This window comes from Gadus chalcogrammus, chromosome 15 (assembly GCF_026213295.1).
Source record: "Gadus chalcogrammus isolate NIFS_2021 chromosome 15, NIFS_Gcha_1.0, whole genome shotgun sequence".
Lineage (NCBI taxonomy): Eukaryota > Metazoa > Chordata > Actinopteri > Gadiformes > Gadidae > Gadus > Gadus chalcogrammus.
The window spans coordinates 19,055,506-19,068,360 of NC_079426.1; the positions used below are offsets into that span (position 1 = coordinate 19,055,506).

The following is a 12,855-nucleotide window of genomic DNA, read 5'->3' on the forward strand; positions in this document are numbered from 1 at the left end:
ATAACAGCTGTAATCAGGAATAGTCATTATATTTCATGACCATGTAACAAAAACATTGCAAAGATTATAATGACTATGGTTTATGAATAATCCTCAAATGTAAATGAGTGAAACGTGTGTGTTTTGAGGATAATCTATAGGTTAGGGACACCCCTGAAGGTGTCGGCTCCGGATTGGCTGTACCAAATGAGCCGGTAAAGCCGTCTCTCTAAATTGATTTTGGAGTGGCGACCTTTGCGGACCTCCTCCTCCGGACCGTCTCAGCGCTGGCGTTACGCGCCGTCTGCGGACAATAATGTCTTGCAGATTAGGGCGTGCGGCTGATTCCGTGTGTCGAGGGGTGGGGGCGGGGGGGTCTTACTGCTGACCATCTGTAGCGGGTGGCCTGATATCCACACTGTTCCTTGGCTTCCCAGAGACATCTGTAAGGGCAGCTTTACTGACCAGTGAGACATTAGCTAAAGCTGATTTATTTTGCTGGAAAACAGCACTTGAGGAGCTTTGGCATGGGGTTGGCTGTGTGTGTGTGTGTGTGTGTGTGTGTGTGTGTGTGTGTGTGTGTGTGTGTGTGTGTGTGTGTGTGTGTGTGTGTGTGTGTGTGTGCGTTAGTCGGTGTGGGTATGTATGTGTGTGTCGGGGTTAGTTCTCTGCAATCTGCTGCACATTTTGTCCAGGTCCAGCTCATGCATCAGCCGATGCAGCAGCCAGCATCATACATGCTGGTAGCTCCACAGACTGGCCGTGCTGCTCCCATGGATCTAGAACGCAACTACTCCCTGAGGGCAACATGTCCATTAAGGACTGATGCTGCACTGGTGCATTGGCTAGAGAATCAACGTAAAACATGTACTTATACTGTTGACCGTTGATTGAAAAAACATCCACAGATTCAGAGGTTGAATTTCAAGATTCTTATAATTTATTGCAGTTGGTACACAATTTAGAAATGTCAACAACAGCACGCCAAAAAAATTACAAAACTAAACACCATTAGAATTCACTCCCCTTGAGAGAAAAACAAAACCAAACCAACTATGATTGTCAAAGCTAAAATGACTACATTGTTTAAGAAAGAACATAAAAGCAAAGAAAATCAAATCTCAAGGAAGAGCAAATATATTTAAATCAAAATCTGCTTCTTTGCCCCCCCCACCTCCTCCCCAGACAGCGATTGTCCTTCTGAAAGAGATGTATTCACCTCCCCCCCTCCCCTTCATAACCTTGTCTACATTTGAACATTGACTGATTTAACTCTTCTCATACAGCTTGCTAAATATCTCGCCCGTGAGTTTTCAAGTAAGCACAGCGAAGATGTGAAGCCGGTTGGTCGAGCACAACGACAGCCATCCCATAATCCCACACCGATACATCGTCCTGGACTACAGCAGGTTAAGGCGGTCAAGTATACACCCAGAGGAAACGAACGGAGCTAAAAGTAGAAACCCAGGGAGATAAACGACATGTGGAGGGGAACGCAGGCAGGGACCTCGCTGCCAGTGAAGATGACACGCTTGGAGCGAAAGACACAAACAAAACCAAAAACAAAAAGTTGTTTGTTGAAGAGGCGTCGCCAGCCATGGTGAGCCCCCACCGTCCCCCCCGCTGATAACTGATAGGTTGGGCACACACAACTCTGCACACATGCCCACTGCAAGTTACACACACACACACACACACACACACAAGATACGTCCACCCACGAACACAGCGATGGTGGGTCTGGATAGGGTGTCCGCATCAGAAATACAGTGCGTTGAATTTCATCATATTCTCAAGACTAAATTTAAATGTGATTGCACCATAATGTCAATTATTATAAAATAGAAATGTTAACAAACTGCACACTGTTGTGAGCCCAGATCTGTAACATTAAAATGCAGCACAAATAGAAAATATAACATAATGTTTTCTTATTATCAGAAAATGACATCTGACAAAAGTATAAATCCCCATTTAGTTCATTAGGATTCCAAACAAGTCTTTTTCAGTGCTATACAGTATCACATATGTGAATAGCATTACGTTTTTTAAATAAAGGCATCTTTTATTTATAAATTATTTAAAAAAAAGAAAAAAACTGAAATTTAACTCTAAAGGTGCCATCAGGCAAGCCAATTGTGTATAATCCCAAATGAAGGATACTTTCAGTAGCAAATATGCACACGCATTAACAGACACAGACACAGACGTCGTTGTGGAACTAGTTCTCATACCCCTTCTTCAAGTGTGTATTTCACCGTGCTGTAGCACAACATCGTCTCTAAATGATACGCTGAGAAAATAATAATAAATAAATAAAACAACACCTTAACCCTTCAACTTGCAGCAGGACAGTACAAAACATGGCTGTTCCTCATCGCTCTCCTTCTCTCCCCTCAGCTCTTCTCTACCTCTCTCGCCCCCGCCTCGGCCCCAGACCAGTGTGAGTCACATTCGAGAGGACAGGGCAATAAGTGTCGTAGGGACAAGGCTGAAATCGAGGAGTTAGCCTGACCGAGCCTAGTGCTGGAGAGGAGAGCGGCACAGATGGGAAGCAATGGCACGCACATGCACACACAGACTCACACACACACACACACACACACACACACACACACACACTGCAGCAGATAGAGCGAGCGGTGGTAGAAGAGAAGCTGTGGGGACGGAGCTATTCAGTAGGTTAAGTGGACTAGAAATAAACTAGTCACGAGAACGGACGCACAATCGCTCCCCCCAACACGCACTCTCTCAAACACGCACACACAGACACGCACACACACACACACACACACACACAGTCATAGCAGGGAGATTAGTGCATCAACACGCTGCTTTCTCTCCACCTGAACCATGGGAAAACCTGCCGGAACATTCTTCCAGTGGTCCGCCGGTGACCCCCCACAGCGGACCAGGAGCACCCCCCCTCCGCCCCCCTCTCCACTGTCCCCCTCTGCCTTCGACCCCGTCCAGGAAAAGCAACTGACAAACGGTCCAATGTATCACACTAAATTAAATATAAATGATATTTCATGCGTTTGTCCATATCCGTGGGCACAATATTCAACAGCTGTTCAACAGACCCCACCCTGGAGTAGTATTCACAAAGGAACCGAAAGAGAAAGAAAGTCTGTCGTCAATTATTTGATCAATTACAATGTGTACAGTAATACAGCAAATTCACATTTTTCCCCAAAAATATACAGGTATGGACGTCATGCAACAACAGCAGGTCCACTTTAAAAATTTGAAATACTAATAATAATTAGAACATTAATGGTAAAAAATAAAATAACAATATGTTGTAAAACAATAGCGCAACAATGTACACCCAACTTAAATTAAATACCTTTTTCGACAAGAAGATTTTTTTTAAAGACTGCCATCTAGATTTAAGAAAAGAATCTATAACAATAATAACAACAATAATAATATTAATAATTTGTAAAGGTCTTTTTCGTTTTTAGAAAATACTTCAAATTGATTGGAAGTAAAAAAAGAGGCTGTGCATTGCATGAGTGCCATTTGTATGACAGTTAGCCTTCCCTCATACACACACACACAAGCATGTGTACACGCACACACACACACACACACACACACACACACACACACACACACACACACACACACACACACACACACACACACACACACACACACACACACACACACACACACACAGCAAAGAGCTTAACTTGAGATACCTGGAGTGCATCGCAAAAAACCCTCCATAATAATAATAATAATAATAATAAACATAAAACATAATAATAATGATAATAATAATAATAATATTAACACACACTAACACACTCACACAACATGCCGACTTGCATGCATGTCAGGTGAACTTTTGCCTGAATAACTGCCTGTCTCTCAAAAACACCCAGCCTCACACACGCAGCCACACACACACACGTCCAAGAGGTCCTGTGTGCGTGGTGTAGATGGAGGTGATAGTCACTGTACCCGTTTGGTATTTTGTAATTGTTGGATGTTTTTCACTTCAGTGTGTTTTGACCTCAACTAGCCAGTGTTGTGATTTAACACAGGCACACACACACGCATTCACACACGCAGACACACACACACACACACACACTGTGAAACATTTAACAGCAGGTGGCTCTGTTGTCGACCCACATTTTAAACACAGTATTTAAAAAAAAATCTCAGCAAACAGAATCAATAAAATAAAATAAACTGGGTGAATAAAATAGCATAAGACAAAATGACCCACAGACAAACCAAAAATGAAATCAGTAGTAACATTATCATGTGCTATTAAAGTGCAATTGAATGAGATCTGCGACGTACAAGAAACGAGAGTGATTTTAACGCCGAAACAACCACCACCTTACCATCTCCCCCTGACTTCTCTCTTTCAAACTGCCTTTTTTCCCTTCCTCCCATCCTTCCTCCCCTCTCTCTTTCTCATACCTCCCCTGCTCTCCCGCCCGCCAGTGTCTCTACTTCCACAGTTCCTGGGAGCTGTCCTCTATGGCCCAGTCCCTGACGTTGGGCAGAGCCAGGGGCTCGCTCTTCACCGACAGCGAGTTGACCAGCTCGCAGTGGAACTTGCGGATGTGCCGGTACAGGTCGCCCGACTGCGTGAAGCGCCGCTCGCACCACTTGCACGCGTGCGGCTTCTCCCGCGTGTGCACCACGGCGTGCCGGCTGAGGTTGTGCGAGTACTGGAAGCTCTTGCCGCACGTGGTGCACGTGTATGGCTTCTCGCCCGAGTGCGTCCGCTCGTGCCTCTTCAGCGTGTACATGCAGGAGAAGGTCTTGCCGCAGATGGAGCACGTGGGCACGTTGACGTCGCCGGCGGGCTTGGCGCGGATGCCCTCCTGCTCGCGGAAGTGCGAGCTGAGGTGGATCTGCAGGATGTGCGGCGAGGGGAACACCTTGTTGCACAGCGGGCACATGAAGATCTGCGCGTGGTGCGGCGCCGACAGCATGTTGGACACGTAGGGCAGCAGGGTGCTGTCCATGCCGGCCGCCTCGGCATGCTGGGAGCGCTCGCTCTCGGCCCCCAGCATGTCCCCGTTGTCCCCCGGGGCCTTCTCCTTCTCCAGCTCCGTGGCCAGCGAGGCCTCGCGCAGGGCCGACAGGTGGGCCTCCAGGCCCAGCCGGCGCTGGGCCGACAGGGGCCCGGTGACCCCGTGATGGCCCAGGCCCCCGTTGGCGCTCGGCGCGGCGGCCTTGGCGACACCGCTGTGCTCCATCTCGTAGACGCCGCGCTCCTCCTCCTCCTCCGACGCCACGCCCCTCTCGATCTTCACCCTCACGCCCAGCGTGCCGTCGGGCCCCGACGCCCCGCTCAGGAACGACGGGTGCAGGAGGCTACCGTGGTGGCCCCCGGCGACGGGCTTGACCGACAGGTCCAGGACGCAGTCGGCCGCGTCGCTCGACACCTTCCTGCCCCTGCGGGCGACGCGGGAGCCGGCCGAGCGCTGGGAGCGCTGGGACCTCTGGGAGAGCGAGCTGCTGGGGCTGCCGGCCGGGGAGAGGAGCTTCCCCCGGTCCCCCGCCGCGCCTTCCGCCTCGCCCTGCCGCGGGCTGGCCGTGCCGAGCGGCGTGCCCGCCCTCTCGGCGGCGGGCATCCTCAGCCACAGGGCGGCCGCCGCCTCCGGCTTCTCCTCGTCGTCCTCGTCGCTGGGCAGCAGGTCGGCGGTGGCGGGCCGGCCCGGCGAGGCGTCCGAGGCGCTGTCCGCCTTGTCCGAGCCGCTGGAGGCCGCCTCGTCCTCGGGCCGCGCCACGTCCGCCTCCACGCCCTTGCGCTTCAGCCGCTTCTTGCACACCTTGACGATGTCGTACATGTGCAGGTAGCTGGCGGCGGCCAGCACGTCCTCCACGGGCAGCGCCTGGAACTGCAGCTTGCCCTCGTACATGAACTCCAGCAGCAGGGCGAAGGCGGGCGCCGTGACGATGTCGCTGTTGAGGTGCACCACGTCCCGCTTGTCCAGCTGGTCCTTGTAGAAGAGGTGGAAGTACATGCTGCAGGAGGCCAGCACGGCCCGGTGGGCGCGGAACTGGGCGTCGCCCACCAGCACGGTGGAGTCGCACAGGAAGCCCTGGTGGCGCTGCTCACTTAGACACTGGAGCAAGTGTCTGCTGTGGTCTGGAAACTCCATCCTGCCGTCCTCATAACCTGCGGAGACACGGGGAGAGACACGGGGGGTCAGAGGTCAGGTTGTTTAGAGGATGGAACATGCCATCCACGCGGCGATAGCTTCTCATCCAGAGGGAAAATATAGAAGGTATGCAAGTGCAATACCCAGACAGGGAGAGAGATATGAAAGAAAGGAGGAAAACTCCCAATTATTCTGGCCCGGTGTGTATCAGCTCCACGGTTTGTTTCTGTTTCATCAAAAAGACGATGAGAACAGGGTATAATAAATGAAATATGAACATTTCTAACTGCATTTTTTACTTTATACTGCAGTCCTCTGAAATTATATTTTTTGGCTTGGTAGACAGTGCTTAATTTTGAGTCTCAGAGATAGTTGGGGAGGAGATAAGATAAAGAGAAGGACGATATTTTTATGCTATCTATTTACTAGTCTGCTATATTAAATCTCTATAATATGTGAACAATTTCAATGTATTCATATATAAATACACATACATATATAAATATGTACAAGAAAGAATAGGATTCATATTTGCTCAATAATTGTAAAGATAAAGCATATTTCTGTAATTCACTATAATAATAATAATAATAATACTTGTTTTCTTTCTTCCTCTTGCGGATTAGAAACCAGAAAGCAACAAGTGGAAATTTAACACCTTACAGGTGTAAATCACACGTATTTATCTCCTCAGAGACATGCAGACATTCTACATTTTTGCATTCCCATTTCACAAAGCGGTGTGCTATTTACCGCACAAAGAAATGGTTTTGTATAAAGCATAACGAAGTTAAACATTACAACCACATTAATGTTAAATAATAATATTAAAATCTTACTAAAACACCATAATGAACCACGAATGAACCTTTCAATCTATGCCAGTCTATCTCTCTCTATCTAGATCTCTCTCTATATTTATGCATCTCTCTCCATCTAAATCTCTCTCCGTCTCATCTCTCCACCTCCTCTGCCTCCACTTCTGGATTGTAACCTCTCCTACGCTGGCCTGGGTATTTTTATTAACCCACTTTGGCCTGTCCTGGCCCCTTTAGGTAACCGGCTTTCAGCTGCACACACTGTCCTCCGCACGTTCACTGGCGCACACAAACGGTTGCCTTCCTAACTACCAGCACACCTCCACACAGTCTAAGTCGGGGAAGGGAAGGAGTGAAAGCTGGTGTTTCAAAATAGCCCAGGTTTAAAACAGGTCCAACACAAGACGCCCCTGCACAACCCTGCAGCTGCCGAGCACAAACCAGGAGAAAGACAAGAGTGACCCCACTCGCTCACACACACAGGCACGTACACGTACACAGTACACACACACGCACACACAAACCCGCACAAACACTGGGCATCCACACAATAATACGTAATGAGTTTTCTACCGACAGAAAACACAAACGCCATTTCAAAAACAAAAGAGTGGGGTAATGAGTGTGTTGTCTTTTTTTAAGGGTATTTAATGGGAAAAGTCCCACCTGTTAACCAAGTGAATGTATCCTGGTCTGGAAAACAGAGTGTCCTTCTCCACACACTGTTAACACAAGCAATTAAATCACCTCATTTGAATGAGTCCAAAGTATTCCATGTGTGTGCGTCTGTTCCTACTTGCGAGTGTGCGTGTGTGTGTGTGTGTCTGAGCGCTCGCTCGCCCGGGTTCATACTCCCCCTAATGAGGGGGCTTACAGAGACAAGGGTGAACCCCCCCCTCCACCCCTCTTAAGCCAAGCCCCCCCCCCCATACACACACACACACACACAACACAACCCCTCCTCACCGCCACCGCCCCCTGCGCCCGGCCCTTTAATTTGAATCGTTCAAGAAGTACCCTGCACATCCACCATGCTGTAGTTGTAGCTGTCCCCATTCACCCCCCCCCCCCCCGCCCAGTCACCTCCAGACACCAGTGCGGAGAAGAGAAGAAGATTTACAATACAATCACTGTAAGTGCCTTGCTCGTCACAGCATCAATCCTAATCCTTAAAGATGGCTAAAAATAAAGACTAGCCGGTGGAGCTAGTCTTGGAGAAGCTGGGTGCGCTCTGTGTGTGTGTGTGTGTGTGTGTGTGTGTGTGTGTGTGTGTGTGTGTGTGTGTGTGTGTGTGTGTGTGTGTGTGTGTGTGTGTGTGTGTGTGTGTGTGTGTCGGTCGGGAACGTGTGCAACCCGGTGTGCAGCCCAGGAGAATCTCGCCCTTCAACCTAGAAGAACCGGCAGTACAGGGCGCGGGTGAGGAAGAGGTTCGGGACGAGAGAGCCCAGCATCGAGAGGGAGAGAGAGGCTGGGGCGGCCGGACAGGCAGGCTTACCCACATCTGATCCAGCTGACGGGGGCCATATGGCAGCTGCTAGCCAGATAAAGAGATTAAGACTAGAAGGGAGTGCGATTACAGCTGTCTAGCCAATTCAGGCAGCTCAAATCTGCAACTTCTAAATTAGTCTCCTTTACTCCAGCTGACGCGGAGACGCACAAGAGGAAAGAATAAGGAAAAAGCCCACATAAATAAAAGGCTGATCTGGGTCTGCTGTCTGAGTTCTCATGTAATTCCACTATGGATAAGATTGAACTGGATGGATACGTAAATGTGCGTGGCTTTTTTTGCTCGTTAAATAAAAATAGGTTACTGTCCGATTTTTTAAAGGAAGTGTAATACATGAAAAACATAATAATTAGTGTAAAACATAATAAAAAAATTAACTTTTTTCTGATACTTTAAATAGTCTGTTTTGTCGAATAATCGTAAAGAATAAACAGCTGTACTAAAACAGAATTAAAATCGATTTCCTTGTTAAATTCTGTACTTTTAGTCAAACAACACAAAGCGAAAAAGCAAAAAGCCCTGCCAATGATGACAAATTAAACAGAACTCAGCAATTCCTCCAGTAATTAAACAAACCACACCATTATATATCGGCACGCAGTGCCCAACAATGCCTCACTACGACACTACAACCTTGTCCACGCACACATGTACACACACACACACACACACAAATACACAAACACACAGACGGGCATTAGGAAAACACTTCCTAAAACTGAAACTCTTGTATAACTCTACTCCCCCTGTGTATTCACTTGCCTATCGTAGCCACAAAGTAAACAGACACACAAAGAGCAACACAAGCAACAGTACCTGCAGCAGTATGCATCAACTTGATTAAGTCCACTGTAGCCGAATAGTTGAACTCCAGGGCTGGGGATAGCTGTATCTCTCTAGCTCTCGCTCTCCTGCTCTCTCGCTCTCTCTATTGGTCTTGCCCTTTCTCTCTCTCTCTCTCTGAATCAATGAGCGGGTAAAAGAGGAGAGGACAAGAGGGAGGCAGGAGGGACAAAAATGCGCTGTTCAAACTGCGAGGGACAGATGCAAAGTGGAGGAGATGTTGGAGGGGGAGCAAATACCACCTCCCTCCCTCCCTCCACCTCCCCCCCCCTCCTCCTCCTCCTCCTCCTACTACTACTCCTAACTGGCTGATCATCAGCCCCACACACACACACATGGCAAAGACACACCGCACTAACTCTCCCAGGCTGCCACTGAGGCTCACAATAAAAGACTGGGGAGGGGTGGTGTGTGTGTGTGTGTGTGTGTGTGTGTGTATGTGTGTGTGTGTGTGTGTGTGTGCTGGGGAGGGGGGGGCGGTGGCAGCCTGTCAGCTGCTCTGACATCATCCTCAGATGGAGATGCTACCTCCAGCTGTGCTCTTTCTACAGCCATATGCTGCCTCCTCTACAGTCCAGCCACCAGGCTCCACTTTCAGTCTACCACCACCACGACCACCACACAACTTTGTCTCTCGCCGCTCACTTTACATTATTTTCTCTCGCACGGAAAAGAGGGGTGCTCAAAGAAGTCCAAGGCTGAATATTTACAACATGTGAAAATTAATTGAAAAATGCCACCACTGACTAGCAGCTCTCTCCATTTGGCTCATGAAATAATAGTTTTGTCGGTCGGCTAAACCACTTCCATATATTTAAATAGAGTCCACCTTTTTCTATGTCCCTCGCTCCTTCCAGGGGCCATAAACAAAGACCAACACCAACATGTTCAACTGACAGAAGCACGCAGCTGATATTGTTTTCCCCTCTTAACGGTCGGCTGACCTCCCCACCCTGTTTAGGGTCCTGCTCCACGACCCTTCGGACAGAGAAATTAATATAGAAACAATGGGGGAAAATCCTACTCAGCCCATGAGAGAAATCGGAAACAAAAGGTGTACAAGCCCTTAATTGCCCATACTAAAATGCAGTCTTTCTCTTAAAATGACAAGGGGGAATATGAACCTACAAGTGTGTGTGGAAAAACCAAAGGTTACAGCCTCAGTTCATGTTTTAAAACGCTCTGAGATTGAGATCTAATTATTTTAATAGGAAAAGCATAGATGATTTTAAAGCAAAAATGTAATTACATAAATAAATTTCAAGCGGAAAAGATATGAATGATATATATAAAATGAAACATAAATAGTCAACGTCCAAGTTTTAATGAACACATGTATTTCTGCTTTAATTACTAGAGAACATTTGAACTTGATGAACTGTATAGATTCACAGGTTATTTTAGTTGTTTTAGGATTGACAGAACCAGTGACTTCATGGTAATAACCAGACTACAGAGTGACTGGCTGTATAGAGTGTGTGGCTAGTTGTTTTAAGGATTGACAGAACCAGTGACTTGACGGTAATAAGCAGGCTGTAGACTGGCTGGCTGTATCTGTGTGACTAGTTGTTTAAAGGATCGACAGAAACAGTGACTTAATGATAATAACCAGGATGTAGACTGAATGGCTGTAGACTGTCAGTGACTGGTGGTGGTGGGAGAACCACTCTAGTCGGCGCAACAGCATTGCAACCTCTGCACAATTCATTACCTATTAGACATCCTCTCTACTTTGAGATGTCTCCGGTGTCCCTTATAGTGATGGGTTGAATAAAGCAGCCAAATGCCAATAGGTAATCGTAAGGTCAATATTATAACCTAGTTATACATCATCTATAACTTTATTAGACGCAATCATTCATAACAACTGTCTGTAACCTTTGTCCAGAAAAGGAAAACCTACTCAACAAACACAGCCCATCTGGAGGGACTAGAATGAATAGATGTGTGAATAGATGTTCCCCTTACTAAATAACAACACAAGAGTATGGAAGAACACCGGCCAATACAACAAATAAACTAACCACACACACGCACGCACACACACACACACACACACACACACACACACACACACACACACACACACACACACACACACACACACACACACACACACACACACACCACACACACACACACACACACACACACACACACACACACACGTTGACCCACGCAGCTAGCTATAGCTGACGAGAGCTAACAAAAAAGTAAAGCCATAAGTGTGGATTATGAAGCTATCTGGAGTTGCAAAGAGGGCCTGACAGCTGCTGAGGAGCCCTGAGTAACCCGGAGGAACCGGGAGGAAACCGGAGCAACCCTGACGAACCCTGACCAACATGGCAACTACTTGTGTGTGAAGACAACAGAGCATGCTAGGCAGCTTTAGCTACTTTCCACCCTCCGCAGCCCACCCTCTACTGAGCCTCCTCGGGTCGGACTCCGGCGGTACAGGCACTTACAGACAACCAGCTCCGACGTCTTTCTGCTTCCTCCTTCAAAGCTCTTCCTCTAGAGAAAAAAAAACTAGATGTACTTTGTACTCATTTCCATAACAAGCCGCCGAGGGAAGGACAGGAGCGGCGGGGAGAGAGCGGCGCTGGTCCGCCAGATGTTCCGAGCTGTTGCTACTCAACTCCGCCGACGAGGAAGCGGCTTGACGGGCAGAGCGACAGCCAATGGTGCCGGTGGAGAGGAAAGTGAAGGCAAATTGGAGCAGCCCTCGAACAGTCGAGAGGGAGGGATGTGTCTTCTCGACGTAGGTTGACACCAGGCAACAACAGCACAGAGTGAGAAGGCAGAAAAAAGGGCCAAGCCAACTGGTTGTACGAGTGCTGCGAGGCGGACTGGCGCAGCGGAGGAGCGCGGCGGACGCGCGGAGAGCGACGCGGTGCGCCTTGGGTACTGTAGTCAAGCCTGGAGACAGGGGGGAGGAGTAGGCTGGACAGGTGCACTACCTGGGGGAGGAAACCCGCTTCATCTGCGGAGAAAGGTTAGGGTTAGGGGACGGGATGACAAGCTGCAAGCACTGCACACGATAAAGAGAGTAAACGACCTGAGAGTAACGCGACATGCAAGAAGCCCTGATATGTCAAGCTGTGGGGTCTAGGAGGAGTACATGGAGGTGGTGTTAGTTCTCCTTTTTTTTTTGTTAAATGCAATCCCTTTATTCAAATGTTCTCGTTTAAATGGGAATTGGTTTTATCGGCTCTAAATATTAACATCAGCAAGTCTACAATCCACGTCACACAATAGGCTCCTGGATTATCTCAGCCAGTTTTTTTTGGGCTGTTACATTCATAATTTCTTCTGCGAACAAGCAACAATTATATTTCGAGAGAGGCTATAATTCCATTGATATTTACCAACATAAAGATTATCTAAATAAGTCCAAATATTAAATGATGATGGTCCCAAAAAACACGCACAGGCCTAATATTTGTCCACATGTTATCCAATATGCCACCTGTCATAATAAACAAAAAAGGAAAACAAGCACAAACAAAGATTTTTTTAATAATAAAGGCAGGCCTGTATGGCTATCTATGACACTAAGTTAAAGCTC

The 12,855-nt window shown here is 47.8% G+C and overlaps 1 protein-coding gene across 2 annotated transcripts; it reads right to left on the bottom strand.

Annotated features, from left to right (window-relative positions):
- Positions 1-2,942: 2,942 nt before the first annotated feature.
- On the bottom strand, positions 2,943-12,185 carry zbtb18 (zinc finger and BTB domain containing 18). Of its 2 annotated transcripts, none has more exons than XM_056610067.1 (2): positions 11,753-12,185; positions 2,943-6,136 (listed from the first exon to the last, which is right to left on the bottom strand). In XM_056610067.1, exon 2 carries the CDS (start codon positions 6,117-6,119, stop codon positions 4,452-4,454), a length of 1,668 nt encoding a protein of 555 aa, XP_056466042.1. In that variant the 5' UTR covers positions 6,120-6,136; positions 11,753-12,185; the 3' UTR covers positions 2,943-4,451. The 2 variants fall into 2 exon arrangements, with proteins under 2 accessions (XP_056466042.1, XP_056466041.1); XM_056610066.1 differs by lacking the exon at positions 11,753-12,185 and adding an exon at positions 9,261-9,473.
- Between the last annotated feature and the right edge of the window lie 670 nt (positions 12,186-12,855).